The sequence below is a fragment of the Thamnophis sirtalis genome, unplaced genomic scaffold, assembly GCF_051295495.1.
Source record: "Thamnophis sirtalis isolate CommonGarterSnake01/CBP01778 unplaced genomic scaffold, rThaSir2_p1.2 scaffold_1, whole genome shotgun sequence".
Classification (NCBI taxonomy): Eukaryota; Metazoa; Chordata; class Lepidosauria; order Squamata; family Natricidae; genus Thamnophis; species Thamnophis sirtalis.
The window spans coordinates 153360848-153388521 of NW_028261381.1; the positions used below are offsets into that span (position 1 = coordinate 153360848).

General features: G+C 38.8%; 1 protein-coding gene across 1 annotated transcript; it reads left to right on the forward strand.

The window, feature by feature from the left end:
* DLGAP5 (DLG associated protein 5) lies at window positions 1–27349 on the forward strand. The gene is made up of 19 exons (XM_014054767.2): window positions 1–152; window positions 3368–3593; window positions 5875–6065; window positions 8455–8532; window positions 9481–9580; window positions 9897–10001; window positions 10433–10503; window positions 11731–11999; window positions 13593–13714; window positions 14601–14730; window positions 15592–15677; window positions 16510–16670; window positions 17253–17348; window positions 19192–19393; window positions 21946–22150; window positions 23281–23335; window positions 24214–24415; window positions 25508–25542; window positions 27004–27349. The coding sequence occupies exons 2-19, from the start codon at window positions 3374–3376 to the stop codon at window positions 27121–27123; spliced, it is 2448 nt and encodes an 815-aa protein (XP_013910242.2). The 5' UTR covers window positions 1–152; window positions 3368–3373; the 3' UTR covers window positions 27124–27349.
* The last annotated feature ends 325 nt before the right edge of the window (window positions 27350–27674 follow it).

A 27674-nucleotide genomic window follows, 5' to 3' on the forward strand; every position in this document is an offset into this window, starting at 1 on the left:
GCCAATGAAAACGCAGTAGTGTTGTGTCTCAACGGCCAATCGGAAACGGTAACAAAAATTTGAACCGGAGTACGGCCCCTCTTGTTCGGTCGATCAGCCATTCGAGCTCGCGCGTGGATCTACCGGAGGGCGGAGGTTGCGTGTGGCCGGAGGTATAACGATGTCCCTCAGGGACGATTCAGAAATGGATGTGGGTTGGAGTTAGGGGGTTGCGGGGCACTGGTGGGACGTGGAGATGGGCTTTGGAGTCGGGACGGAGGAAGACCAAGTCTTCTGGATCTACCTGTATGTATTTAGCAGTGTTCCAATATCTCAGGGGCTGCCACAAAGAAGAGGGAGTCAAGCTATTCTCCAAAGCACCCGAGGGTAGGACAAGAAGCAATGGGTGGAAACTAATCAAGGAGAGAAGCAACCTAGAACTAAGGAGAAATTTCCTGACAAAACAAATAATCAGTGGAACAACTTGCCTTCAGAAGTTGTGAATGCTCCAACACTGGAAGTTTTTAAGAAGGTGTTGGATAACCATTTGTTTGAAGTGATGTAGGGTGTAGGAGGTTGAACTAGAAGACCTCCAAGGTCCCTTCCAACTCTGTTATTCTATATTATTTCGAAGCAGACATTTGGTCTGGTAGTCTAAAGGCGATTGGGAAACTCCAGGATTGAAGACAGTTTGTCACTGAACATAAATTGCTGTAGATCACTTTTGGTGGGGTCTATTATTGTTCTGCTCTGAGAGGCAAGATGCTCGGCTAGATAAGCTGTAGTTCCAGTGCAGCAATTGCACTCTTCTGATGTTTGGGTCATGCCTTTTTCATTTTACTTTGCAAAAGGACAAAATATTAAAAATCAGACTACTTAAATTCAGTTCTATTACTGTAAATTGCTAGATCTTGAGTGTTTATTTTTTTAAATGTAACAATAGGCACAATCTTTGAAAATACTAAGTCTTTTTTAATGCAGAAAGCCTTGAATAAAATGCTCACCTCAGTTCCAGGGAGGCTCTGGAAGATGCTTTAGGGCAGCCATCCCTAGTCAGACTTAATAGTGATAGAAGAGAATATTTTTAATTCAGGGTTGAACTTTGGGGTTCTCTGAGTTTGGTGCTCTTGCAGATGTTTAATGATCAAACTTAGGTAACATCATCAGTGCATTGATAATGATACAATTGGTCAGAGATGTATATTTAGCTTGTGTGTTTTGGGGCCATCCATAAAAACATGGGGGATGGGTTCACTGCTTTTCATCTCCCACTGTACTTTAGTGATTTGACCTTTCTTGGTAAGATCACTAAAAGTTTGTTCAATCCAATTGTCTAGTTTCTGTATTAGATTGATGTTCACTGGGATGTAAGTTTGTCTTTCCATAATTCTTTGGCTTTTTGTATGAATTGTGTTCTAACCATGGTTTGGCTGCTGGTAGCATGATAATCAAATGATTCTTTAGGTTTTTGAGGGCTGCTCCTCCCACTGCTTTGAATAGGTTCTGTTCCCCTTTCCTTCTGATCTGTGATATGATAGTTTGTCTGATGCTGTCTTGAGTCTCTGTGAGAAGTCCTGGGTTTTAAAAGCTTCTAGGGCCTTAAACACTTCAAGTTGGTTAGCATCATCTGTGTGGAAATTGAGTCCTTTCTGTAGAATATTGTATTCTGCAGTAGATAGTGGACAGCTGAACACGTTGACCACTCATTCAGACTCCTGTGCCTCTTTAATTCTGAGATTTACTTTGGGTAGTTTGGTTTGCAGTTTAAATTTCCCATTTCTGGCATGGCTCTCGAAGTAGTCTTGATTGTGGTTGTCAGTCTTTCAATGTGCTCTGGGGGGATAGTCTCTTCTAAATGTTCCTTGAAGTTTTCCATGGTGTGCTGATATTTATTAAGACTGAGGTGCACTTCTATGATCATAAACCGTTATCATTCGTTGTCCATTTTTTTTGGACTATTTTCCATCCTGCTGCGCAATTTATTGGAAGTTTGTATCTGAGACTGGTGGGTGAGGCTTGCTGTCATAGGCATTCATGCAGAAAAAATAGTTCTCTGGTGGAAGTGTGCCTACATACAAATTTCTCCCATTTGCTTGCTTTCTGAAGTGTTTGATGCCCTATGTGGAACTGATAGAAGAGAATATTTGTAGCTTGTGGTTGAACTATGGGATCCATGGTGCTCTCTGAGATTGGTGGTTTTCCCAATAATATTACATAGTTTGGTAATAAAACATCTGCAGTAAAATTATGAAGCTCAGAGAGCACCAAAGACTCCAAAGACATATATAAAGACTACCTGTATAAAGCATTCATGTATGATATAAATGCATTTAGAGTAATGTGTACTTTTCTGGTTGCCCTATTCCAGAAAGATTGTTAGAGGTACATAGAAAATAGCAACTAAAATTATCAAAGATGTAGTAACTATTCTGTGAAAAAAACAGCGTGGATAAAAATTGATGATTTTTTTAAAACGTTTTTTAAAAAAAATAGTTGTTTTAATTTAAATTGGATTTCTCTGATTTAAATTCATTTTAATAAAGTGCTTTTGAGTAAAAATCTATCTAAAGATAGTTTTCTATTTAAGATCCATAAATAATTTAGTTTATTCAGCGTGAAATGGAGATTAGTTATGTATGTATTATGGGGCTGTATATTTTGCAATATTTACATTATTTGTAAACTTGTTCAATTAATCCAAGCTGTGCAAGGTGAGATAATATGCACTGCACTGATGCATTCACACAATTTCACAGTAACCATGAGATAAATCATAAAACAAAGTTCAGGAATATTTATTTATCCCATTGTTTTGCAAATTTATGTACACTACAAACTGTATGATTGTTTGAAGAGAAATGCAACTGTACCCCCAGGTTCTAAGTGTGAGGAGGAAGGGCAAGTAAAAATAAAAGTGAAAACTTCTAAGCAGCTTATAAATAAGATATTAAAGGGCACCTGTCATTTCACATCCATCATGGCAGTGCCTGTTAGTGGGCATCCACGCACCTGCTGCTTGCCACGTCCCTCACCTTGTTGTGTCACTGCCACATCACCAGCTGTCCCATTAAAGCGAATGGGACGGTCAGTGGGTCAACAGCGGGTCAGAGGAGGAGGCACTACGGGACAGAGATGACAGTTGCTCTTTAAAAATTATGATTTAAATCGAGTTGATTCAAATCAAGCCTTTTTACTAGTGTTTTAAATCAAATCCCCCCTGGAAAAAAAGTTACATTGCTTGGGGTATAACAGTGGTACATTCTGCTTTTTTTTAACCTGCATAGATTTACCAACATATATAGAAACAAGTTGCTTGTTAGTAAAATTTTCAGATGGCTCAGCAAAGATCTGTAATGTAAAATGCTTCTTGCCTTTATTTTATATCTAGATAAAGATGACTACTAATTTTTCCACTCGGTACAAAAAAGATCTGAGCGTCGATGCACTCAAGACAAAAATTGTTCACCGAAAGTCTATAATTCAAAAAGAGAATAGACACAAGGAATTCAATAAGGGCAGGCAATTTGGACTACTTGATGTGAATATACAGCCATCAAGAAACAAAGCTACTACTCAGCTGAGTAGAAAAAGCAACGGGTGTGTGCCAAAGCCAAGTAAGTAAAAAGCTTTTTAAATATTAACCAAGACTTGTTTTCAATCTCTTATTTTTGTTGTCTTTCCTAAATTTACTAGTTATTCAACTAGTCCCCAGGTTAAGAACAAGTTTCCTTTCTAAGTCTGTCCTTGGGATGAATTTGTACCTCAACTGTTACTTTGTGAAATGTTTGTCTTATTATGAACTGCTGAAAACAGGTGAGAGTGCACAGACCCCGAGTGAGGTGGGGATTGCAGGTGTCTGCAAATGAGGAGATATGCAAGAGGGGTCTATGACAACTTGCTGTGAGGAACTCGCAATGGTCTACTTGCCATTGACAACTTGCTATGGCCAATTCACCACGGGGCAAGAGTTACACTAATATCCAGGAAATCGTGGAATACAATCATTAAAGAATGGATGCCAAATGAGGGACAAAATGAAATGTGAATGACAAAAATTAAAATTATTTTTTTAATAATTTTAAATAATTAAATTGAATTGGTAAATTGTCCCGCAGTGAGTTGCCCTGTGGCAAATTGGCCATGGCAAGCTCTCCTGTGGCAAATTGGTTGTGGCAAGTTGTCCCATTCTCCTTCAAAATACTTCATTGGAGAAATATGTAGTGTTCAGCCAGAGTCTCCTTAACCTGCAGCATCGAGACTCTCCTTGCCAGTCATGCACAATAACAAGAGATGCTGCCAGGGTCTCCTTGCCTGCAGTACCTACAACTGTGTGCCGGAAAGAGATGCCGTATGTGTGTGTAAGAAAGAGACCCTGCCTGGCTTCCCCACCTGTAGTACTGGGACTGTCCTTGCCAGCATGCACCCTTTCTATTTTTGAGTCAAATCTCACAGCCAGTCAACTGTCCACTATTTTAAGTACTGCAGGCTGCCCATTCATATTTGAGGGTATTCGTAAGCCAGAGGTTCATAGCCTGGGAACTTTCTGTACTTCTAAAACCTCTTTTGGTTTCAGCCTACATCTGAGCTTCATCACTGGAGGCTTTCAAGAAGAGACTGGACTGCCATTTGTCAGAAATGGTATAGGGCAGCGATGGTGAACCTTTTTTGGCTTGCGTGCCATAAGGGGGGGGAGCGTAGGGGGGAAAAAACAACCCTACGACCAAACTGGAGTCACTTCCAGTTTGTTTGTAGGGTCGTTTTTAGCCCTCCAGAGCCTGGGAACCTTCAGGAGGCTTCCTGAAGGCTCCGGAGGGCTTAAACCGGCCCTATGAGCAAACCGGAAGTCTGTTCCCAAACTTCCAGTTTGCCCATAGGGCCGTTTTTTTGTGCTCCGGAGAATTCAGGGAAGCTCCTGAAGCCTCCGGGGATGCCAGGGGAGGCTATTTTTGTCTTCCCCAGACTCCTATAAAGCCTCTGGAGCCTGGGGAGGGCGAAAAATGGCTTTTAAAAAGGCTGAACTCAGCTTGCCAGGGTGCACATGTGCGCTGGCGAGATGACAGGGCAAGCCTCGCTTGCCCTGACAAATGGCTCCCCGTGTCACCTGTGGCATGTGTGCCACAGGCTTGCCATCCCGGGTGTAGGGTCTCTTGCTTGGGTGACGGGTTGGATTAGATGACCTACAAGGTCCCTTTCAACTCTGGTAATCTGTAATCTATTAGTTTCTGTGATGTTTGAAAATCAACAGTTAACTGTTGTAAATTTGGAAAGGATTTATGTGTCATTCAGTGCAAAATTTACAAAGTTGTAGCATCTTTTAACATTTTGTTGTTTAAATATTAATCACAAACTAAGCCATCTGCTCTTGAAACAATTCTTACATTATGTGTCTAATGATTTTTTACTATTATTTTCCCCTGGACAATTGTGATCTGCTATGTTTAATTTTAATTTTTTATTCTTCTATGCTATTTATCCAAGCTCTTTAATTGTTTCTCACCAAACTCACTTTGTTTGAATTCTTCTGGAGAAACTTCTTCATGTAGGTGTCATTGTTAAAACATGATGTCCAGAACATGATTTGGAATTTGACCTGAGCAACATAGACAGGGATTATTATTCCGGATATCATGCTATTATTAAAGTAGCCTGAAATTTTCTTGTCTTTTAGATACTGTTTGCTATTCAATTTGCAATCACCTACATTGGCTAGATATTTTTCACATATATCGTTGCTGATATAGATTTTTCTGTGAACTTTGTTTTCGTGTATCTAATTATGGGACATTGTTTTTATCTCTTTTTTATTTGCATCTACTGTTCTAGGTACTCAAGATATGTTTTAATCTTGATATCACACTTTATGTGGGATTTCAACTCGCATATGTTAAATTTTAGATGCTGCAGCCAAAACTCGTGAACAAGAGCGCATCGACATGCTTCACCGCTACAAGGCGGAAAAAGAACTTCGCAGGTTGAAGGAGCAGAGGGAGAAACCTGTTTTTAAATGTGGGCAATTCAAGCCAGACCAGCCTCCGTTTCTCTCAAAAACATCACAGATTCCAGTATTGAAAACATCAAAAGAGAAAGTGAGAATAACTTAATATTTAAGCTTAGCTCCAATGTATCTTGCATTCCTTTACCCAGCCCAAGTTGCCTGAAACAGCTAATTCATATGTTGGTTTAATAAAGCATGAGTTGAACTTCATAAGTTCTCTGAACGTCTTAAATACTTCAGGCTTTTCCATTTCTTGTTTGTTTATCCATATTTAGAACTGGAAACTAGATTAGAAGTATATTTCTGGTTTTAAAGGTAGTCCTTGCTTAATGACTACTTTGTTCAGTGAATGTTCAAAATTATGACAGCACTGTGCAAAGGGACTTACGACCTATGCCTGAATATATGGTTGTTGCAGGGCTTGCATGCCCATATAATGGCAATCTGGAAACTTGGCCATTTGCATTTACAATAGGTTGACAAGCACATCGCAATAGCAGTTAGACTTATATACCGTTTCATAGGGCTTTCAGCCCTCTCTAAGCGGTTTACAGAGTCAGCATATCGCCCCCAACAACAATCCGGGTCCTCATTTTACCCACCTCAGAAGGATGGAAGGCTGAGTCAACCTTGAGCCGGTGAGATTTGAACTGCAGAACTGCAGTCAGCTGAAGTAGCCTGCAGTGCTGCATTTAACCACTGCGCCACCTCGGCCCTATAATTAGGTGATCACCATTCACAATCTTCCCTTCCCTCCAGAAAGTCAGTTGGAAAGCCAACAGAGAAAGTTGCAAGATTCTGCTACCTGCCAGGAAGTCTTCCTCTGGTTTCTAGGGGCTGGGTAAAAAGGATCTGTCCTGAAATCATAGCAGGATGTTAGCATTGAGTATATGCAGCACAGAATGTTTACAGCTAGCCCCCGGGAACCAGAGTGAGTCTTCTTATGTCTGGGGGCTGGATGTAAACTCCCCATGCTGCAAATACTCCATTGATTTAGGATGGGCTTTTTTCAGTCTGTTTGGAATCATGCACTGGGTTGGAAGAATCAAAGAGGTCTTTGTGACCCCCATTTCATTTCTCCAGCCCAGCACATGAGTTCCCCTCAATGCATGGTGGTGGCCTGCCTGTCCTCCTTCAGCAGAGAGCTCTTTTACCCCACTTAACCACCCACAGGGTCACTTAAAGCCTGCAACGTGGAGAACTGGGATTGCAGTCTTTGAGTAAGCAATCACATGGGCATCTTGCTTAATGACTGCTTCGCTCAACAGCTGAGATTCCAGTCTCAATTGTAATACGTCCAGGGCTACCTGTAGTTTAATGGATAATAATATCTTCTATGGATCAGAAAGGGAAAGAGATTTGTGTATAAAGTAGGAAGGAAAGGTTACATGGATATAAGATCTATTTACAATAGCCAAATCATGATCTTGTTATGTGGGATACCCTAATGCTCATCAGAATATTCCCAGGAAAGCAAATGGATTCCTTATCAGATTGCCTTATTTAAAATCAAGAGGAACTATGAATATCCAATTTTCAAGTGAAGAAATGATAAGATAAACAGATAGTTAGCTCATAAAGAAGCTCCCCCCCCGCCCAATCACTTCCGAATAGGTAGAATGTGTTTCATCAAAGCAAATAGAGACTTGATATTCTGCTCTGATTACATGATTGGGCTAGGAAAAAGCAGTTTCCCTATGATTAACCAATTTGGTCTTTATAGTTGAAGGGAACCTAAAAGGGAAAAGTCTACAAGTTCTGTGTTAAATGCCTTATCTGGTTTAAATAATCCAAGTTTCATTGAGTTGATGCACAAATCCTTTATTCTGTACAGTATTTCACAGCTGTTGATATAATTTGGTAAAATGATTCTTACAGCTCATCCTATTTAATTTTAAATTGCATGGTATTTTGTAGCATTAGATTATACTTTATGTTCTGTACTTTAGATTTAAATCATTGGGGAGGACAAATATAATTGACCATGAATTTGATTCCATGATATTGAGCGAGTACTGCATACATATGCAAATTGTAGGAATTTTTATAAGAAAAATGCCAAGATGCATATGTTGGCTACTCAAAATATTTGGAAGAAAGGATAAAATAAAACTAATCACCAATACATGAAAGAGGGCATTATTTATTACATAAAAGTGTGGGAAATTCTGTTGGAACGAGGTAATTGAGCAGTTTTTGTGGACATAAAGGTTTTTCCGTTTCCTTTATATTTAAATATTTTATTTGAACATTTTTATAAATTGTTTTTGGAGAACTTCCAAAAGGCATATATTAAAATATCAATAGGCAGCCAAGTAACGGTAATTAAGAAAATAACCAGGAGCAAAATAAGACATTAAAAAAGTCACCTGAGAATTCCTAAATGCTTCTAGGTTATTCCAAAAATATTTCTTACTAAAAAGTACACATATAATATGAAGATTGGAATTCGCTCATTCTTATTTCTGGATTGTTCCTAGGAAGCTCCAGTTGTCATGCGAGTTACAAGGTCGAAAGCAAAACAATTGCCAGAACCAAAGAAGCCACAGTTATCATCGGTTTGTATTACATGTTTGTTTTTTATTGTATACTATTTGCATGCTACAGGTGATCTTTCAGTTATGACAGTTCATTTATTGACCACTCAATGTTACGACATAACACTCCCCCTTAAGTATTTATGATACAGTAGCAATAGCAATAGCAGTTAGACTTATATACTGCTTCATAGGGCTTTCAGCCCTCTCTAAGTGGTTTACAGAGTCAGCATATTGCCCCTAACAATCCGGGTCCTCATTTTACCCACCTCGGAAGGATGGAAGACTGAGTCAACCCTGAGCCGGTGAGATTTGAACAGCCGAACTGCAGTCAGCTGAAGTAGCCTGCAGTGCTGCATTTAACCATTGTGCCACCTCGGCTCTAAAGCCCGAAGTTACAAATGTTGCACAATCACCACAGTCATTCACCCTTACAAACGACTGCAGAAGCATTGCAATATTCGCCCTGCTTATTTCTCCCCCCACCCTGGACTGGGTCTCTACAGGCACCGGGCCTGTGGAGACTCAACTTGCAAAGATCTAGCGAGCTGTCTCCTCTCCAGCTTCTCTGCCCCGGTTTCTTTGCCTGCTCTCAGCGCTCCAAAAGCAGAGCAGGGAGAGTGGGATGAACATGCCCTGCCAGCTTGCGATTTCCCTTTAGGCTCCAGTCATCTTTGCAAAAAGCCCCTGCTGCCAAAAACGGAGCCCAAGAGGGACACATTTTGAAATGCTCGCTCTTGTTACCGAAGCATTTTTTTTAATGCTTGCTGTTTGACCATAGAGGTTTAAGGCATGCACCAGGTGACTAAACAGAGAGGTTTAAAAGACTGGATCAAAAATAGGTCACTGATGAAGTAAATGGGTAGTTAACATCTGCTTATTGGTTGGAATTAAATGAATAACACAGTGTGATTCCTATCTTATTTAAAAAAGAGATGTGTTTTTAGATTTACATTTCTTTTTTTTTAGGTTTCATCTAGCTCCATCGGTAAGGGCCGCAATCGGCAGATAGCTCCGCATGAACAAAGGCAGATCTACATAGACAAACCTTCTAAACAAGAGAATAAAGGTATGAGTTATTTGTCCTTATTTAAAAAGGGCTCCGGTGGCTCTTGTGAACTTTGGTGACGAAATAGCCAGAGGTTGGTAAGGCAGTTTCACACCACTGTGGAGCAGGAAATACATGATAACTATTGTGTAAGTTCTGCAGTAGTTTTAGTACCCAAACAACTAGAAAGTCCCAGCCCTGACCAATTGCATAATATGGTCCAATCAACTTTGTTTCATTTTTGTCCTATAAAAAAAGAAAAGAAAATATACCTATCTTTGCCTTATACACAGAACATCTAAGATTTTAGAGATTGAACAGCTTTCTCAATTTTCAGATAAGCAGTCTGCCATGTCAAGAATCACACATGGAAGAATGACAAGAGCAACAGTGGCAGCGAAGTCAAGAATACCACAACCAACCCAACCAACTATAATTTCTGGTGGGTGAAATTGTACTAAAGTAATTTACATGGACAATTAAAGGTAAACATTTCCTTGGTGCAGGTTCCAATTCTAGTGACATGAGCACAGCCATGCAATTCTCTTGATTTTGTCATTGCCTTCTTCTGGGATGTTATTTCAATTTCCAAGGTTTGCTTTCAGTTTGTATTTTTGATGGTCCTCTATCCAATTTATAATTGGGCATGACCTCACTGATCTACTAAGTGCAAATAAGATCATGTAGGTGATTCCACCTGCTTGATAATGTTGCTGTAGACTTTCTTGAGTTGAATTCTGATTTTTATTACACTTCCAATCTATTTTTGTCTGTGCTTCTATAAAATAATTGTCTTCTATTGCTTTCTGTTGTTCTTTTGAGTTCCTTGTGGTAAATAATTTATGGAATAATGTTCAGTCTATTCTGTTTTAGGTAATGTGCCACAGAAAAAAGCTACAATTAAAGGAAAGCAACAGCAAGAGATAATAAAGGAAAGGACAAAAGTAAGTTAGTTTTTTCACAGTATAATTGTATTTTTTTTTCATTTATGTTGTAGTACCATAAGTATAGGGACATGATGGCTCAGTGGCTAAGATGCTGAGCTTGTTGATTAGAAAGGTTGGCAGTTTGGCGGTTCAAATCCCTAGCGCCACGTAGCAAAGTGAACAAATATCCAGGCCCACAAAAATGAAAATATTTAATGCTTTGATCATACCAATACTCCTCTATTCATCTGAATCATGGACCTTTACAAAAGCTCAACTACAAAAATTGGAGGTGTTCCAAATGCGATGCCTACGCACCATAAGCGGGCTCAGTCTACATGATCGGAAAACAAATGACTATATACGGAAACTGTGCCTGAACCAACCAACCATCGAAACACTTGTAAGGCGCAATCAAATGCGATGGGCAGGCCATGTTTGGAGAATGAACAGCAACTCCTGGCCCAAAATAACCATTGAAGCACCCGCGCCCAAAACCTGGAAGGTGCATAAGAACGCCTCACGGAAAACATGGATGAAGCTGATTGAAGAAGACCTCTCGCGAATCCATTTTACCATACGAGATGGCAAAACTGCCGCTCAAAATCGCAAACAATGGGTGGCGATGGTTCGGGATGCATGCGACTCTACAGCGAAGGGATTGGCGATGCCGTACCGACGCTAAAGACTCAAGTCAAGTCAAGTGAGCTCCCGTTACATGTACCAGCTTCTGCCAACCTAACAGTTCGAAAGCATGTAAAAAAAATGCAAGTAGAAAAAATAGGGACCACTTTGGTAGGAAGGTAACAGCGTTCCATGCTCCTTCGGCGTTTAGTCATGCCGGCCACATGATCAGGGAGACGTCTTCAGACAGTGCTGGCTCTGTAACGGAGATGTTGAGGACGATTAGCACATATGTGCAAGGGGAACCTTTACCTTTTACCATAAGTAAGCTGCTATTATCCCTAACGGCAGCTCAGAAATCAAAACTAACTTGCCTAAACTGAAATAATGAAGTTTTGCTGATTCATCTGAATTCAAGTTTATATTCAGGCAAATCATGATGATGGAACTATTCCTCAATTGCTTTTGATTTTTAAGTTAGTAGTTTTAAAATGCATCGGATTCTCAAATATGAGCTAGAGGCAAATGAAATTGGAATGTTACCTACTAATATTTTCCAGGGGGGAAAAACTGTACATGTGTTTGTTTAAATGATAAAGAAACCACTGTGTGTTTTAACAGGTAGGGCACAAGAGAAATCAAGATATTCTAATTGAAGAAGAGAAAGAAGAGTTGAAGCTCCAACTTGCTGAAAGCAGTGAACAGAAGGACCTTCTTGACAAAGAAAACATGACAGCACCCTCAAAAAGAAATCGCTCATTTGCCCCTCAGAATTTTGTCTTTAAACCTCCCAAAGGCTTGTCTATCTATAAAGTGAATCCAATGACCCCTTCCAGGGCAAATGTCTTCTTATCACCCAATCTTTCCTGGAGCCCCTCAGGAACAACCAAGTAAGGATATCCTCCTTCAGACTTTCTTATAAAGTATTTTAAGAATCTGTTCAAACTGTGTTGATGCCCCACCCACCCCTTTCTTAATGCTGCTTCAGGTTCAAGCTCATAGAGGAAACACTAAGGAAGATAATTATTCTGATTTCCTCACCCTTTAATTTCCAGGCCTCCTTATTCCTGTTGCAATTAGTTTCCTCTTAAAATGTCTCAACTTTACAAGGCTGGTATGCATTGGTTGCTTCTGACTATCTATAGTGGTTTTCTATTTAGAGATCTCTGAAATATGAGGCCTAGGATGTCTTTCAAATGGAGATACCAAATCAAAACAGTATTGGTCTCTCTGATAGTGCAGTTATTTAACATAATTTTGGTAGTATACCTGTAGTAAAGCTATGCAGAGACTCTGCTACAAGGAGCAAACTTTGAATTCAGGTAGGGATGCAAAAATAGGACCACAACATTGATTTCATTATGTGTCATTAAGTTGTTTTCAACACCAACCACCACACAAATAGGCTTTTTTCTCTAACCTGTTCTTTCAATTTTCCCTAGTCACCCCATCCATCTTCTGGGTTTTCTCTTCCCTTTCTTTCTACCTTTCCCAATGTTAGAGCATTTCATGTGCATATCATGTTAATTGTTATAGTGTGTAGGTAATCCACAAATTCACGGTGTAAGACTGATGCAAATCTAATAATTCAAGTCCTAACAAAGACCCAAGAATTATTAAGTCAGCGTCTAAGACTATAGGCAGTTCCAAGCAGGTTAGTTTTTGGAGGGTTTTTTGGGGTGGTGGTATAAATTAGGGTGTTCCAAGTCTGACAAATATTTCAATATTTCCAGACATTGAGGAAGTTCTTTAGGTATTGCTCTGAGGGCTGCAGTCAGGCTTGATATAACAACTGATCTCTTTTTTCATACCTGTTCAGTTTTGATCTGCAACTTCCAGTGTTTCATAATTTTATTATTATTATTATTATTATTATACAATTGTATCACAGCGGCCAGTTGTTTCGCCGGATTTGGCATTGGTTACTAGTCGGGTCCCACCCAGGGGCCTAGGACGTCGTAACGTATTTTCGTAATATGCGTGCAGATCCAAGCAGTGCGGCTTTTTGCATTTGACTGATGGTGATTTTGTCAATTTTTAACTGTTTTAAATGTAATTCCAGTGCTTTTGGAATAGCACCCAGTGTGCCAATTACCACTGGAATTACCACTGCTGGTTTGTGCCATAGTCGTTGAATTTCGATTTTTAAGTCCTGGTATCTTGCGATTTTTTCATGTTGCTTCTCGGCGACCCTGCTATCACCTGGTATTGCAATGTCTATGATTGTGACCTTATTTTTCTCAACCAGTGTGATGTCTGGTGTATTATACGCCAGTATTTTGTCAGTTTGTATACGGAAATCCCACAAGATCTTGACCATCTGATTTTCTGTGACTTTTTCAGGCTGATGTTCCCACCAGTTTGTTGCTGTTTTAATATTATAATTTTTGCACAAATTCCAATGAATCATTTGTGCTACTGAATTGTGCCGCAATTATTATTATTATTATTATTATTATTATTATTATTATTATTATTATTAGTGATGTCTACAAAGAAGAAATACAAGATCATAATCCGCAGTTGTCCTCTAACCCAGAAGTCACAAAGAAAACCACTGAAGGACATCAATATGCCCTGGATTTATTGGAAGAAATTAAAAGAGGTATATCTAAGAAAATGTCTATACCGCTGGTGCTAAGAGACAAAAATTTTAAAGGGGACTGAGAAGTCCCAATACGGATGGGCATTTGCCTTTAAGCAAGATGCCTTTTCTACCTCAGTCTTTGATTTGTAGTGCTGACATACAGTAGCTATCGGGCAGTGATGTTCTAGACTTCAGTGAAGTGAAGGATGTTCTTTGAAATGGTGCAGCTGAACAGTGATCTGTTGGCACCTCCTTAATGAAGTTACCTTGTTCCCTGGACTCTTCCAAGAAAAAGTTCTTGATTTGAGTACTAATAAGCATACATATCCTGAGTCTAAAGCACCTTGTTGTCACATCTTTAACTCAGACTCTGCAGCAATGCATCAGGGATGGGGATTTTGCTTGTATTCAAGTCCATTGATCTTTTGAGGAATCTCTGGGGATGGGATGAAGATGATGCAGTATGACTGAGGGTGCATCAACCATATGGGCATTATTTAAAATACCATTGGTGGAGGGCAGCCTTTCTGTGTTAAGCCTATTTAGACTTAACCATTACTCTGTATTTATTTTAAACTTTCAGAATATTAAAACTTGGCAATTAGATAGTCAGGTTTCAGGACCAGCAAACAAAACAAAACAAAAGACCATAAGCAGACTTGCAGTAACAGGCTACTCTTCATCCCTTCCCCTTGCATTGCTGTAAAAAATGCAGTTTGGGGGCAACTGTATGCCATTGCAACTTTAAATATACAAAATACTAATGCTTTGGCTAATAGGATGGTTTAAATTTAATTGATAAGCACTTAAAGAGCACCTATGGCTTATTTAGCTGCAGGTTATATTCTTCCTCTATTTAATGCAGATTCTACCATTTTTCTGTATAAAATGATTCTTTTTCTAGAACGGGTGCCTAGTGAGATGAGGTATAATACTGCATTTGAAGGTGAGAGCAGTGTGCAACAACCAGATCTACTAGCAACTGAAATATCAGAGCCAACAACAAAACTCCTGCATGATGTGTCCTATTTCAGGTTTGTAAACAAGATCAAAGGGATCTACAGTAATAAACTGCCTGGGTAACAAGGATGCTTGTTAAAATATCTTCTTCAAAGAGATTCACCTTCGTATTAAAGTAAACAACAGATTAGCTATTCATGGATACTGTGGGATAGAAATGGTAACCAATCCATTTTACCTGCCTTAGGGATACATTTACCTGCTGCTGTAATTGCTTTGAGTTTAAAATGAGATTGTAGCTACTTGTGCTATTGTGCGCCAAAGACTGTATACCTTTCCAAGCAAGCCTATTTCTTAAAATTATACACTAGTCCCGCAATAGCATCTAAGCGGACGGTCTAAATAGAGTGTGAACAGTGGTAGGAATGGCGTTTTTCTTACTATCTATCCTCTTCCCTTGAATGAAAAGCAATTAAGTAAAATGGCTAGCAAAACAGGGTCTATTGAGTCTTATCTAGCCTAGAAACCATTCTTGTTATTGGAACCATATTTCACAGGCACTGATGTTTCTGAATTGCAACCTTAACCCTAACTAACTATTTTTTAAAATATTACATGTATGAAAGTGAATCAACACATTCTACCAATTCTTGTTTACAACAGAGTGTGAGTAGGAAAAGCAGAAGTGGAGTACGATTCTCAGATTAAAGAATTGAGACATGTCCATCCTTAGCCAATATTTAGCTTCATAGCAAGAAGTATTCTAGGTAGTATAATGTGTTGATTTATTATTTAAATTAATATTTTTAATTGCTGCTGTTGGTTTTGAAGCAGTATAATCCTATACATTAGTCCCTTTGAGTATCTTTATGGGTAAAAAATTGGGTTGTTAATAGAAATAATGAGATTGTCTGAATGTGCTTTTGTTTTAAAAGAAACATTCTTCAATCTGAGAAAGAGAAACTGACGTCACATTGTCTTGTATGGGATAAAACTGTTGAAATGGATATTCCAGAGGAAGGTAAGAGAGAAAACACAGAAAATATTTGTGAAATTATTGTCAGAAATAAACAACAGCCTGAGTTTAACTGTGACTCTGGTAAGCCTATGTATCTTTATCTATAGGTAGGTCTTGATTAGTGTGGTTAATGAATTCTTACAAAATAGTTGCATTATTCAAATTCACACTCTTGAAAGTGATATTTCAATAGGAAATATAGTAATTGGTTCCAGCATGATAGGGGGTGGGGAGGAATTAAACATAACTTTTGTAAGTACATTAATCACATAAGGGATAAACATCATGTACTTATTTAAATTTATGATTAACAAAATCACGAAAAGCAAAATGAAAAAAAAAATCTCAGTATCATTCCTAAAGGCTAACTTACAGTGACCAAAACATATTTATCAGGGTAGACTGAATTGCTTTCTCCTTAAATCTTCATAAATATGCTGGTAGAGCGAGTTTTCATGCTTTAATCAATTAGGGCCTACAGTCATAATTTTTGCTTCACAACTTCTATAGCTTGAAAGATATCTTCAGATTTGTTGAGAGTGAACTTCTTGACTTGCATGCTGTTTTCCTCTGGTAGAGTTTTCCTGTTCTGCATTTTGCACAAAGATTAGCAGCATCTAAAACTGCAGCTGTGTATGCACTACCCTCAATTGCACGCCTGCTAGATTTGCATTAATTGAATTACCGGCTACAGTAACTATGACTTAGAATCCATTTACAATATGTATTAACTTGAATATCACATTCACACCTACATGAATTGAAGCCTATCTCTATATACCAATGGTTTTAATTTATATACTGTTTGTGCAACAAAATACTACTGTTTTTCCAGCCAAAGATCTTGTCCGCACAACCATTGGGCAAACCCGACTGTTGATGGCAGAGAGGTTCAAACAGTTTGAAGGGCTGATAGATAATTGCGAATTTAGACGTGGAGAGAAAGAAACAACTTGCACAGATCTGGATGGATTCTGGGATATGATAAACTTTCAGGTAAGATTTCTTTTTAACTGTTAAACCTCTGTTTGTATTCATCTGACTGTTTGTCTTTTTACCTTTACTTAATGGCCAGACCTTTGTTTAATCAACAGTAAATCAATCCCAGCCTAATAATTCAGATTGATTAAAAATGATAATTTAGAAGAAATATCACAAATTGGGAAAAATGAAACTTATAGAAAATACGCCACAAGGAAATATCACATTTCAGCTTAAACATGCATGTCCCTGGGCTGCTGAGACTGTACTAATTTCCACACGCAAAACTCAAGCTTATTTTGACCATCATGTCAACTTGAAACTCGCATCTTACAATAAAATTTAGGGTTCTCCAGTGTGCCCCAAATTCAGTGATCCATATTAAATTCTCATTCACCCAAAGCAGCAGGATACAAGGCAATGTTGCAAGACATTCCTAAGAAATAGCTAACAATGTGTTCTCTTTGATTTCTTGGTGAAACTATTTCTTAAGGAAGCTTACTATGCTTTTTAACACTTTTTTAATGTAAGAGGTGGGAGGGTTGGTAACCTGGTCTGCTTTAGTTTTGTTCTGCAACCTTTCTCTTCCTCAAATAGGTAGAAGACATACATAAAAAATTTGAGAACTTGAAGAAACTTGAGGTGAATGGGTGGCAAATGGTGGATGATGCTCAGCCCCATAGACCTGCCAAGGTATGATACTCTTTGCTGGTTCTGCTTTTAGGGGGTGATTTTTGCATGGCACGTAATTACTGAGACTGCTTCTGAAAGGCGACTTTGTTGAGTGATATAGGCAACTGCACAAAAAGGAACAATTAAGTTTCTTATGAAGTAGAATTTTACTAAATTTAAGCTACCTGTTCATCTGGGAACTCCTGTAACCAAGTCTGAGAGCCAGGGATGCACAGCAATTCAGATTAAAAAAATGGAAAATGTGATTTGTGAGGGCATGGGCATGTTCACTGCATCTTGGTTTTTTGGTTTGGCTCTGCCTTTTCCTGAATTGGCATGGTATCTTTGGAGCCCCAGACATTAAATTAGTGTTGCCTCCTTAATGTAGATCCATACTGTCCTGGGACTCTGCCAGCACTGTTTGAACTCAAAAACACACAGCTTTTTTAAGGAGGTGACATCAGGTACAGTAAACGTACCTATGTCTAGCCTTACTGAGCATATGTGAGTGAAACAATCAAATATTGCTTTCCTGCCTCCTTTGCCTCTTATGTTTCTTCAGTCTGGCATGTCATTTATATTTCCAGTGAATTTTAAACTGTTTTGAAGCTAATATAGACCCACGGCTGATCCTCTGGTTGCTTGCCTTGACATTCCTGACTTTCACCAGCTGCTAAGAATAGCTTGACACTATGTGAAATCTGATAAGGAACTGAATAATTCAATATTCAGTGCTGAATCTATCAGTATTATAGTCAGTTTGAGACGGATGACTTTTAAATGTTTCCTAGAAGTGAAGCCACCTCATATCATAGTTTATCATTAGAAGGCTTAGTACTAGACATCTATATGAGTCAGAAAGTAGGGTTTGGTAAATATACCATGACAAACAGTTCCAACTTTGGAATTGTAATACATGTTTATTTTGAAAAAAACCTGCTTTTTTATGTACTATTTGCTTTTATTCCTATTAATAAACCATTCTACAAAGGGTTTGGCAGAAGAATATGTCCCGTTGGAGGTATATTTTAACTTTCATATATTGCAGTTCTGAATCAGAACCTCAGCCTCTGACAACCCAAATAATCTTTTTATTTCCTACCTAAAATACTGTCTCCTCTGGTGAGATATCCCCTGGGAGAGAAAAACCTGTTGGACTGGTAGGCACATCTGAAATTTTGAAAATATATTTTGGGCATCCAATCATGGTTTGGGACAAAGTCAAACATTAATTCAGTGACTGCAATGCCTATTCACAGAAATTGATTTTCCCAGAAATCAAACTGGTAAGGCTGTTCTCTACTACTTTATCGTCCGTCTAGACAGTTGGCCATACTCCCTAAGCAAAACTGTTGGCAAAGATTTTCTGTTCTAAATTGTGAGTGGATTTTATATGTTTGCATATTGGTTTTTAAGTTGTTTTTATTGATTTTTTTTAATCTGTTGTGAGTTGCCCGGAGTTGGTTAAATGAGTTGGGTCTTTATACAATTGTAATAATAATAGCATCAGGAGCATAGGTTTTTCTTTTGATTTTCTTTGGATCATATGCTCTATGTGTTTCAGTATGTTGGCAACTTGAAGATTTTGGTTAAGGTAAGGAATTCTGGGAATTGAAGTCTACACATATTCAATGCCGCAGTTGGGGAAGCTGTGCCCTATACTCTGTAGGCTACTCAAGATTGTACTCCAAGGTCTAAGATGTCATTGGAGTTGGGTCTATCGCTCCATCTCTGACGGAGTGAAGGAGCCGTGTCTGCATGATATAGACAGGATCTCTAGAAAGGTCTAGTTACATTCCCTGTGCCCTGAGTTTTTGAAGTCTGGTGATTTATCAGCTTTGCCAAGGTATGTTTTGATTTTCAGAAAAAGCCCATCCTTCGAAGGACAGCCAAAGCAGCAGGAGGGTCTGTCGAAAGCAAAGCAGCCAGAAAACGTCTTGCAGCTGTAAAAGCAGCCCTAAAGAACAAGACAAAAGAAGGGTTGGCAGCAGAGGCTTCAGGCCAAGAAGAACGGATATTTGATGGAGGGTTTTTCCAAATTGAATCTCCTGCCAAATCCTTTGCAGGTCAGTCCAAACAACTGCCTTTGTGCAAAAATATATGTATTATGGTGATAGTTATTGCAGTAGCTACACCTTTCTGACTCCGCATGAGTTCCTGATAGTTTAAAATATAGCCACAACTCCGCAAAACTTCAAAACACATTTTGCTTCCCTGTTCAAGTTCTGTAGGATTAAAAATTAAAAGCTCTGTTTCACCTTTTTCATCATGAATATTAAGGAAGATGCCATCCAGTTTCGGAGAGCAAATTATTCCATAAGAAATATCACTTCCTAGTGCATCTTTCCTGAAACTCACATGGAGTGGGGGAATCTTTAGCACCCTCCCCCACCCCCCCCTTAGTACATACAGTACATGTTGGATAAATAGGTTTTAGTTGGAGGGAGCAGCTAGGTGACCAAACAGGTGGGACTTCACAGATAACATTGTGATTGTATTCAAAATCCTATTGACAACAAGTGCAATGCCACAATAATATAATCATTGTTATAACATTCTCACTCAACTATGTAGCTTGCTACATTTTATATAATTTGTAGCTTCCAAGTAATCTTCAAAGACATCCTCCCTAATACATATATTTATATTATTTTTTAATATTTTTGGTTGCCCACTTCAAGATCCTGGATATGGATGAAGTATTCTAACCCCTAGGTCCGGGATGGTGAACCTATGGCACACGTGCCACAGGTGGCACGCAGAGCCATTTGTCAGGGCATGCGAGATGTTGCCCTATCAGCTGGTCAGCTGAGTTCAGCCTTTTTTAAAGCCATTTTTTTGCCTTCACCAGGCTCCAGATGCTTTATAGGAGCCTGGAGAGGGCGAAAATAGCCCCCCCCCTCCAGAGGCTTCAGGAGCTTCCCTGAAGCCTCCGGATTACAAAAAACCGGCCCTATGGGCAAACCAGAAATTCAGGAACGGACTCCCAGTTTGCTTGTAGGACCATTTTTAGTCCTCCAGAGGCTTCAGGGAAGCCTCCTGAATGTCCCCGAAGCCTCCGGGGGGGGGGGGGGGCTTAAATCGACCCTACGAACAAACCAGAAATGGCTTCCGGTTTGCTTATAGGGTCATTTTTACTTCTCCGGAGGCTTCAGGAAAGCCTCCTGAAAGTCCCTGAAGCCTCCAGAGGGCCTCCAGGGGGTAGGGGAGGCTGTTTTCGCCCTCCCCAGCTCTATAAAGCCTCTGGAGCCTGGGGAGGATGAAAAAAGCATGTAAAAAATGGGGGGGTCACGCCTCTCATGCGTGCATGCACACTGGGAGGGTCGCGCATTGCATTATGGGTGCTGCACGCCCACACACGACCCCCCCCCCTGCACTCCCTTATGGCACACGAGGCAAAAAAGGTTCGCCATCACTGCCCTAGGTGATGGGAAACTATGGGTCTTCAGACACCCACATCCAGAAAGTAGTGTGCCTTAGAGTGGTTGGAAGCTAATTACAGTAGTCCTCAACTTACAATCATTCATTTAGTGACTGAAGTTAGAATGGGACTGGGGAGAAAAGTGATTTATGGCCATTTTCCACACTTACAACTGTTTTAGCACCCCCATGGTCATGTGATCAAAATTCAGATGCTTGGCAACTGGCATGTATTATGATGGTTGCAGTGTCTTGGGATCATGTGATCACCTTTTGCGACCTTCTGACAAGCAAAGTCAATGGGGAAGTTAATAACTATTTTACTAGCTTAACCACTGCAGTGTTTCACTTAACAACCGTGGCAAGAAAGGTTGGTAAAATGGGGCAAAACTCACCAAACAACTTTCTTGCTTAGTAATGGAAATTTTGGGCATAGTTTTGGACATGTTGAGGATTACATTATCAAAGTTGAAATGAGGAATTTAAAATAGGTACATGCATGCTTTATTTCAAAACAGTCTCTCCAGTAGCTGCCCACTCCTCCCTTTGATTTTTCATTGTATGTTCTTGGTTTTTAAGGAACGTCATCCAAGCCCACGTATATTGTAAATACTTTTCTAACTTTAGACAGAGCATTTGAGAAACAGCTCTAAACTGTGGAGCAAGCTGAGCTTCCCTGGGAAGGGATGCCTACCAATGGAAGCTTTTCACCAAGAAGCTTCCACTCCATGAATATTGGCAGTCTCTCCTGCAGTAAAGGCAGGAAAAGCCTCCAGCACATAAGTCAAAATCCCAATGTGGTATTTTGGGCCTTGCGTTCAGGCTATGTCTGGATACACCCAGATACACCCAGGTATAAATCATCATTCAGCCATGAAGCTTATTTGGGGAAGTCAGTTTAATCTATCTCAAAGTTGTGGAGGAAGCTGAGTGAGACAGCTGGAGAATGCCTTACTATTGATCAAATCTTCTGTTAAAACTTTTCAGATTGTCTTAATAGAACACATAATGTGAGAAAAACTGAGGATGACTTAATTGTGTTTGTGTGTACACACACACACACACATTTATATTTCAAGCATTCAGCATCCTTTCCCCCATATCTTCTGCAGATGTGGGCCTCAAAATCCAAAAATTATCACAAATAACATATTAATGTAATAGAATATTCAATTGCTTATTTATCCATTGCCTACAGGCCAGACTCCTAAATCAACTAAAAGGATTTCCCAGTGGACAACGCCAAGGTCTGCCAATAAGGTTTTGCTTCAGAATTGTGCAGAGATCTGTGTTTTAAAGCAAGGCACATCAAGTACGTCCAAAGCCGTTCCTCCTTTTCCAGAACCTAAAGTATTTCCAGATCCTGCTGAAACTGACCACCTTGGCTCCACATCTGAACAAAGGTATGCAGCTAAACCAGCCCTTTGCTTTGAGTGGTGCAGGAATAACAATCCTTTTGGGGAGATGCAGGGGAGTCCCACGGCACCATAATAGTTTATGGGTTGCGTGAAAGATCATTGAGTTTTTCACAGCAAAATATTTCTTAAGCATTCAGCATACAGAGCATAATTCTTGCAATAGAGATTTTGCCTTTAGATGAACCCCATTTCAATTTCATACCATCAGCATGCTGGGGCTTTTGAGCAAATAGTTGTTTTCTTCTTTCAAGCGAGAAACATCTTTCTGCATCTTAGCAATTCCAATTAAATTCTTAATTCCTCCATCGTCCATTTAAAAATATAGCGTAGATTTAAACTGTCCTGAAACGGTGACTGTAATTTTTCTGCTGATGATATATAACGGATAAAGTTTTTAAATCTTCCTGTTTTAGATTTCTAATCCTTCCAGCAATTATGTTAAACCTAATTTTTATTAATCATATGGCTGATATTTCCATTTTTTCCTATGTTGAATAAAATAGAATCAGGTGGTGGAGAATGCATTCATTCTTACAAATATGCTGGGAGAAATTAATATTTATTTTATAGAAGATAGCATTTGTGCTATCCTATTTGATCTGTTGTCTGTTGTATTTCACTTTCCTCTTTACAAAACAGTCCTCTCTTTGTAAAGGATTTTAGAAGAGCCTTACATCTTACTTTAAACTCATTTGCCTTTATAAGATTGCTTCCATATTTATTCTTGGGTATATTTACTGTAGATATTTATCTTCCTGCAGTTTTTCCAAAGAGTATCTTTTCTGTTATATGCTTCTACCTGCTGACAGCCTTGATTAAAATAACTTGGCCTTGTCTGTTCTTGTGTGGTATTTGAAATTTGTGTTCAGACACTCCATCCTCCTTGTTGTCCAAGGCTTTCATTTTTCTTATTTCTCTGGCTTTCATGCTAGCTTGGTTCCAATAGCCACTTAATTTCAGGGATATATTTTTTCCATTTCAGTTTTTCCATAGCTCCTCGAGTTCTCTTCCCAATAAGTTCCTTACATTAATCTTCTCCAAGTCATATCTTTTAGGAACTGGGCAGTAATATAGTTTCAAATCTGCACTTCTTTCTTTTTGTTTATTTTCTCCAGTGGCACTCAAGCAACAGAGGAACTATGTGCTAGAACAGACAAAGCAGAAATAACTGTAAGTATTATCTTTTTTTTAGCATGTCTTTCTTTCATATCAGGATGTCACAAAATTGTTTTTTGTTGGTTCAGAAATTGGGATTGCAGAATTTGCTAGCAGTGGAAACATGTCAGTCCCATTAAGCAGACCAGACCAGAAAATCAACTTCACCTGAAGGCCAAAATGATTGGTTATAAGAATCTTGCAAGTCAATGATTCTGTGCTGCTGCTGCTTTTTATATTCCAGTGGATCAGGGAGGTGTCCTTCTGAGCAAATTCTAAAAATTAATTTGTTTCTCAGGACTTAATAAATCTTTTAGCCCTTTTTGCTTTCTTAACAGTTATTGCATATTTCTGTCAAAGTCACCCTGCTTATTGTGTACAGAAGTAACGCCCTAAAAAGTGGTGGCTATCTTGTTTTTTCATGTAAAGGGGGAGTGTGATTAAATGCTATGAAAGTGAAACTGTGAGCTACATTTTTTTAAAAAAAACCTTGGTTAAATCATTCATTCAGTTTCATTCATTTAATGAAGATGAAAAGGGTCAGTTTATGCCCTTGCATTAGTGCCAGTCAGTGATTTAAAAAAATCTTGTCTTCATTTTTCTGTAATTCTAAAGCAGGAGTCCCCAACCCCCAGGCTACAGCCCACTACCAGGCCTTGAGTAGTTTGGAACTGGGCCGCAGAAGTAGCAGGCAAGCATGCTCATTTGTACAAGCAGTGGGCATGCATGTCCGCCACTTGTGCAAATGGAGTTGTGGGTGCGCTTGCCTGCTGCTCACATAGAACCATACCCTCTGCCGATCCGCAAAGCCAGAAAGGTTGGGGGACTCTGTTCTAAAGAATGATCCATCTTCATTCAAGGTCCTTGAACTTTATCTTTGCTTCTGGATCCAGGATGCAGAAGCAGCCAGGTGTGACAGGAGCTCATCCTCGAGTGACATGGATGTTTATCAATTTAAAGAAGCAGCTTCAGAAATTGGAGATGAGATGAAGCAGACCACAATAGATGAGGTCAAACAGGGTTTTCTTAGTCCGGCAGAGAATTCTCAGGCTGCAGAAACTTGTGATCAAGATGAAGTACAACATACTCCAGAACGTAAGTAAAATTGGTGTGGATTTTCTTGTGATAATTAGTACAACGTCATTTCAAAATGAGATGGGCAGCAAATTAAGAAAGAAAGAAATTCTTTGGCTGATCTTATAATCTGATATCATGTAATAATTATTTGGGAATCAAATTTTCAGAGCTGTCTGCATATTTTGTCACAGATGTTTAAGTTATTTTGCTTCAGGCTGCCGATAAAAGCTGCTGGCTGCAATTTGGGCATGCCTTTATATAAGTATTCCCTCACTGCAATCAGTATAGAAACCTTTTATAATAATAATAATGCAGCAAAATTTCACAAACTGACTACCTACAACGCCATGACCGCGTTGCTAATATCATTCACTGGAAATTGTGCCAAGTTTGGATTTGAGTACAGCAAAAACCACTGGGAACATCAGGTTCAGAAGGTTTTAGAGAATGAGAAAGTCAAGATCTTGTGGGTCTTCAGAATTCAGACTGACAGGCACTTGGCCTATAACACACCTGACATAACAATAGTTGAAAAGAAAAAAGTATGGTTCATTGACATTGCAATACCTGGAGATGCACGAATTGAAGATAAACAGCAAGAAAAAAAATCACAAAATATCGGGACTTGCAAATTGAAGTTGAGCGACTGTGGAAAAATAAAGCGTGTGTTGTCCTGATTGTAATTGGAGCCCTTGGAGCAATACCTAAAGGGCTATCTCGCTATTTGGAAATTTTAAATTTATCAGACTTGAACATTCTGATTACAAAAAGCCACCTTACTTGGAACAGCTTATATCCTTCAACGTTACCTTAACAGTTCCTAGGTCCTAGGTTAGGACTCGAGCTGTTGAACTACCAACCAGCCCCAAAGGCTGTGAATCTCACCAAAGATTAACATAATAATAATAATAATAATAATGATGATGATGATGATGATGATGTGTTAGAGGTATATAAGGTGAAAGCAGTACTAAATAATCTGCTCAGAATGTTGTCTGCATAATTATCATTTGTTTCAATTGGAAGCTTCCAGATAATATAATTAATATCTATGTATAACTTAATATGCATTTTAAAATACTTGTCTGAAAATGAGATTTTATTTTCCAGGCTTGTCCTGTAATGATGGAATATTTGATCTCCAGGTAAGTTTGCTAGAAGTCATGTGAAGCACCATTAGATGTTACTTAAACTGTACAGAATTACATTTTGGAGATTAATGTATCATTAAATGAACATGTTGTTATTTAAGGATGCATTATCTCCATGGTAATTTTGTGATGCAAACCTCTGTAGGTATCTCATAGATACAGTATATATGAAGAGGTATCCATGCAAGTAGAAACCTTGCATTTATATTTTGCACTTCTATATTGCATCATATAGAAGCCTCTTTGTGCAACACAGTTTCAACATATACAGATTCATATAATGCGTACAACTTTTGCGAGGTAGGCTGTGTCACATGCATGACACCAAAGGCAAAATTTCAAGGTAGCCCTTATTCTAGTTACCTATTGACTTTTCAAAATAAAAAGTGCCTAAAATTAGTTTTGGTTAAATATATTTGCTTTTATTGTAGCAATTACTATGCATAACCAGAATTTACCAGCTCCAAAACCAATGGCTTACTAAAGATGATTTATGGTGCACCTAAACAGAGCACGTAAAGCTTTTTAATAGGAAACGGTCTAGCTAGTCTTTTTAGCTTTATCGTTTTTTACAGTAGCATCAATTTATTGCCTGTGCATATGAAATATGACAGTTTCATCCCCAAAAAGGGCTGTGGCCCTTCCCCAAAAAAGCTTACATTCTGAATCTCAACACCGCAGGGAAAAGGGACCACAAAACTTTAGTTGGAACCAAATTGAGCAACAATTCTTGTACAATTTCCCCTCGTTTTGTATCCTTCATCTATCTTGCATTACGACTCTCAGTATATTCAAATAACATAGCTATGAGCACACGACACCTTCACTTGGGACAAAATTGTGTTAGAGTCATGATATGGATTCCACCATGGAGTATTGGTTAGGAAGCAGTATATGAGTCAAAGAATCCTCCCTGCTAGGTCAGCTTAAGGTTGGAGATGAGTGCATAGAGTCACATATCTGTCCAATGGAACTCAGATGGGATAATTTTTTTTACCTCTGTCAATCTATTTACTGCACAGATTGTTAGGCTGGTTTGGGGGGCTTTTAAGTGATGTTCCATGAGTACTATAAGGCAGTGTTTTTCAACCACTGTGCCGCGGCACACTAGTGTGCCGTGACATAGTGTAAGGTGTGCCGTGGGAAAATTACTTTATATATAGTCAATATAGGCACAGAGTTAAATTTTTTTAACATTTTCTAATGGTGGTGTGCCTCGTGATTTTTTTCATGAAAAAAGTGTGCCTTTGCACAAAAAAGGTTGAAAAACACTGCTATAAGGAAACATTTATACAATTCTTATTAAAATTGGAATAGAGGGGTGGGGTTAAATTGCCTTAAAAACAGCAGCAAATATTTCTATCTGAAAGCTCAGCCTCAAGCAAACAGCTTGAAGGGATTCGGGAAGACTTAAATTTTAACGGTATTATTAAATGCATTTTTTCTGCCCCACAGCCAAATCTGGATGTCAGCCTTTTCTTCACTCCTCAGACAAACAAGGCTGAAAAACGTGTTTCAGCTGATTCATGCGGCAACCTTATTGTATTCTCTCCTTTTCCGGACAAGGAGAAATAAATTACATTTAAAAGCCTAATCTCTGTATTTAATTAATAAGTGCAAAAGCAGCGTACGTTTTCTTGTCCTTCATAAATTTTAGTTCTGTTATTAAACTGAACTGCCTTTTCAAAAGTACAGTTCTTTTAATGAAAAAGACACCTGTGGAGAATATGAATGCTAGAGTGTTCTGTGGTCTGTATCTCTTGAATTTTTAATGCAACAGGACTTGAGAAAAACTGTTGTGGAGAGGAAGGAGAAAAAAAAGTATGTTACAGTATTTGGCTACTGCATTTTAAATGTCTATTTTTTCTTAAACTTAATAAAACATGCATTTCAGTGTATAAACACAATTATTAAACTTCTGTAAACTAAATTAATCTCTGGTGATCTGTATCTGCCTTTTATTTGGATTTTACAGTATTTCTTCAGCCATTTCCACAGATGTACCATATTTTTCGTTCCATAAGACACAGTTTTCCCCCCAAAAGTGGGTGGAAATTTCTGTATGTTGGTGCCAGTCCTTTGGTGAATATCAGCTGGGCCACAGCAGCAGGGTCCTTTTACAGTGC